Source organism: Egretta garzetta, unplaced genomic scaffold, assembly GCF_000687185.1.
Source record: "Egretta garzetta isolate BGI_Z169 unplaced genomic scaffold, ASM68718v1 scaffold7, whole genome shotgun sequence".
Classification (NCBI taxonomy): Eukaryota; Metazoa; Chordata; class Aves; order Pelecaniformes; family Ardeidae; genus Egretta; species Egretta garzetta.
Genome location: NW_009260350.1, coordinates 4,840,170 through 4,843,393, shown reverse-complemented (window position 1 = coordinate 4,843,393; position 3,224 = coordinate 4,840,170). Strand labels below are relative to the sequence as shown.

At 56.7% G+C, this 3,224-nt stretch overlaps 1 protein-coding gene across 2 annotated transcripts in view; it reads left to right on the top strand.

Moving 5' to 3' along the window:
* AIFM3 (apoptosis inducing factor mitochondria associated 3) overlaps window positions 1–3,224 on the top strand; it is a 37,673-nt gene that overhangs the window by 20,158 nt on the left and 14,291 nt on the right. For both annotated transcript variants that reach the window (XM_009642864.2, XM_009642863.2), the window contains exons 8-9: window positions 1,599–1,685; window positions 2,208–2,299. In XM_009642864.2, the coding sequence (XP_009641159.1) occupies window positions 1,599–1,685; window positions 2,208–2,299 (179 nt within the window). The remainder of the gene's footprint in view (window positions 1–1,598; window positions 1,686–2,207; window positions 2,300–3,224) is intronic.

Below are 3,224 nucleotides of genomic sequence, written 5' to 3'. Positions count from 1 at the left end.
GGAGCCATTTGTTACCTGGGGGGAGATCGGCGGGGGGGGGGGACCAGCCGGCTGAAGCCGGTGTCCAAGACCCACAAGGGTTGTGCTGGGAGCTGGGAGAAGCTCGCAGCCCCTGTCCCAGCCGGACAGCCCCCCAGAACGCTTGCCCCACCATGTGAGTCCTGCATGGCCTTTGCTACTCTCCGTTAAAGGGTAAGAACGTCTGGTGCCAGAGATGCTCCATGTGGTTGGTTAAACTCCCCAAAACACCTCTGGCTGTAGCTGCCTCCGGAAGGTGCACAAAGCCCCTCCAAAGAGGAGGCAGAATTTTCAGGGGACAGGCTAGAAAAAAGGGGATTCGTGAGTGGGACTAACACGGGAAAGAGGAGGAGCAGCAACGCTGTAAGCAGCAGGCTCCTTGCCTCCTGAAAACGCAGGATCATCCTTCCCAGTGCCAATCCATCCCCAGGTCCCGCCCGTTCCTCTTTGTCCCCTTTGGACTGTGACCAGCTCCTTGGTGTGCTGCAACATCCCCATTACCATCTCCAGAGCACTAAGCAGCAGCAAACCCTGTGGTGTTTGCGCACTGTTCTGCACTGCCCTCCCCGCACACCGGCATGGGGGCCCCGCTCCTGAGCCATGGGGTCAGACGTTCCTCTTGGTAAACATTGGGTGTTTAAAGAATTTGCAGTAAAACCTGTATGACCCTGCACCTGCCTCGAGTCCTAAGATACGGGGTCACTTCTGAGCACAGCCTTATCTGAAGTCATGGTAAGGAAGGGCTCATCCCAGCCTTCGGCTGAGACACCGTGAGGGACAAGGACCTGCACGTCCATCTGTGGGGGCTGACGGTGAAGCCCTCGATTCCTGCATCCCCTGCCCCTCCTGAGTCAAGCCCACACGCCGTGCCTGCGTGGCACGGGTGGCTGCCGCTGCTGCTCATGGTCGCTTGGTGCTCAGCTTGTCCTCAGCCTCCGAGCCTGTGTCTACCAAGTTAGGAGGCCAGGTGAACTCGGGCTCAAATGTGAGCTCAACCTTGCATGTGAAGATGCCACAGGTCTCACCCAAGCAACAGGGGAGGCTGGGAAAAGCCAGAACCTTGGTCTCGCAGCTAAAGATGAGTGGGTATGGGCCACATGTCCCCGCTTCAGCGTTTGAGGGAACCTGTGCTGCCCAGCTCGGCTGCTTGGGGAGTGTTGCCCTTGCCGTGTTGGTGCTGATTGCTCTTACTGCTCTTCCAGCTTCCATCTCCCTTGGCAACTGGTTGTTTTCCAAATCACGGGGCTTTTCTTTTCCTCCGATGAACCTGTGTGTGTCAGGAGGAGCCGCAGCCCGAGCTGCTTTGCAGATACCCGGGAGCGCTGGCTGTGGCCCTGCCTTCACCGGTCGGAGCCACCCCTGTGCTGAGCGGGCAGGGAAGGAACCGGAGCCCAGTCCAGCACCTTGCGACGGCTTTTCCTTGAGCAGGCTTTGATGCAGCCCCTGTAGAGCAACTCTCTTAACCCATGCCATAAGGCCTGGCTGCAGGCTGCCGCTGGCTTGTGTCGGTAAGAGGCGGTTGGTTCCCCACTCGCCCCTTCAGCCCGCAGCGGCTGACGGTACAATGGCTTTTCTTGCAGTCGATGGATTCCCACCCGGAGCAGATCGCCCTGCGCCCCAAGGAGTTCTTCCGCACCTACGACATCGAAGTCCTGACCGAAATGCCGGTAAGGAGAGTCCTGTGTGTGCCTGCAGGCGCGGGCACGCAGAGGCTGCGTTCAGAAATGGGGCAGCTGCCTCTGTCCTGGGCTCCCTGGACACCGTGGCAGCAACGTCCCGTCTGCCCCAGCCCCCCTGGGTTTTGCCCCAGGGCGCAGGGCGCCTGGGGTGATCAAAGCCACGGTTAATGCAATCCCTCCCGTGCCCTGTGCCAACTCCCTGGTGACCCTCCTGTCTTGCCTGCTGTTTGCAAGCACCCTCAGATGGATCTGGGGTGGCCAGCTGGCCTGCAATTGGGATAACCAGCCTGCAAGCAGTGCAGACAGCGACGGTTTAAACATTTCTCCCCATTAATTTACTTCTACTGGGAGATCTTCAAGGATTGGTGAAAAGGCCACTAGCAATATTTAAGGTCTGGGTTGGCCAAGCTGTGGACGGGGGACAAAAACCCAACAGACAAATTGGTTGGGCTGGGAGCTCAGTGGATGCCTGGGATTTCATCCCTTAACATTACTTAGGAATGATTTCAGGTGGCGGCTGTGGATATCAAGAACAAGACGGCCGTGTTCAAGGATGGCTTTAAGATGGAATACAACAAGCTGCTGGTAGCGACTGGGAACACGTAAGCTGCAAACAAACGTTTCAAAGATCAAGAGAAACTGTTTTATCTGCGCATGCGAGGAGCTTGTGCCTGGGCGCATGGGGTCCAATACGGCCGTTGGGTTTGGATGCTGGATTTGCTTGCAGGAGTGTTTGCAGAAAAGAGAAGGAACGCCTCTGGGACACGGCTGTGTCCATCTAGAGCTGTGTCCATAATCTATGCGATAGATACCCCTATCACCTGTATCTCTGTCGCTATAAAGCCGTGCTGGGTGAGTCTGCTCGGCCAAAGCCGAGGAGCCTCTGTGTCACCCAGGAGTCACCTAGGAAGCCGGCAGCCAGCAGGCGTGGGGGCTGGCGGGGCGGCTGCGGGATTTGCCACCCGGGGGTGTTTCATGGTCAGTGGCAGGGTCGGAGGGGTGTTAATGGGAAGTACCCACGGAAGCTGTCGGGGCGCGTGGGTTGTTTGCTGTTAAACTGATGATGGAAAACTGAGATGTGAGAAGGTGGAGCAGTTTGCCAGCAGCACCCGAACACTGCGCTGTTCCCTGGGGACCAGCTCGAGGGCGTATGGGAGAGGCTCATGGAGCTCCCACTGCGTTTGTCATCTCAGAATGCAAAAATTAATGCCCAGGACCTTGAACATACTTTCTTTAACAACAGCCTCCAAAATGGAAGGATCCTAAATTTTTTTTTTAGAGGTCATTTTTGCCACATTGCTCTTCCCTTCACCCCTCAGTAATGCTCAAACCTGGCACTCAGATAATTCATCCATCTCAATTTCTGCCTTTCATTTCCCGCCAACCTTTAAGATCTCCCTCGACAATGAAAGCTTAACAGCTTCTCTGTTGAGCCTGAATCAGGTGCTGCTGTTGCCCCAGCCCAAGGGACCCCTTTGGGAGGTTTGCCCCCAGGAGGGAAGTTTCAAGACCGGGTCCACCCGTAGG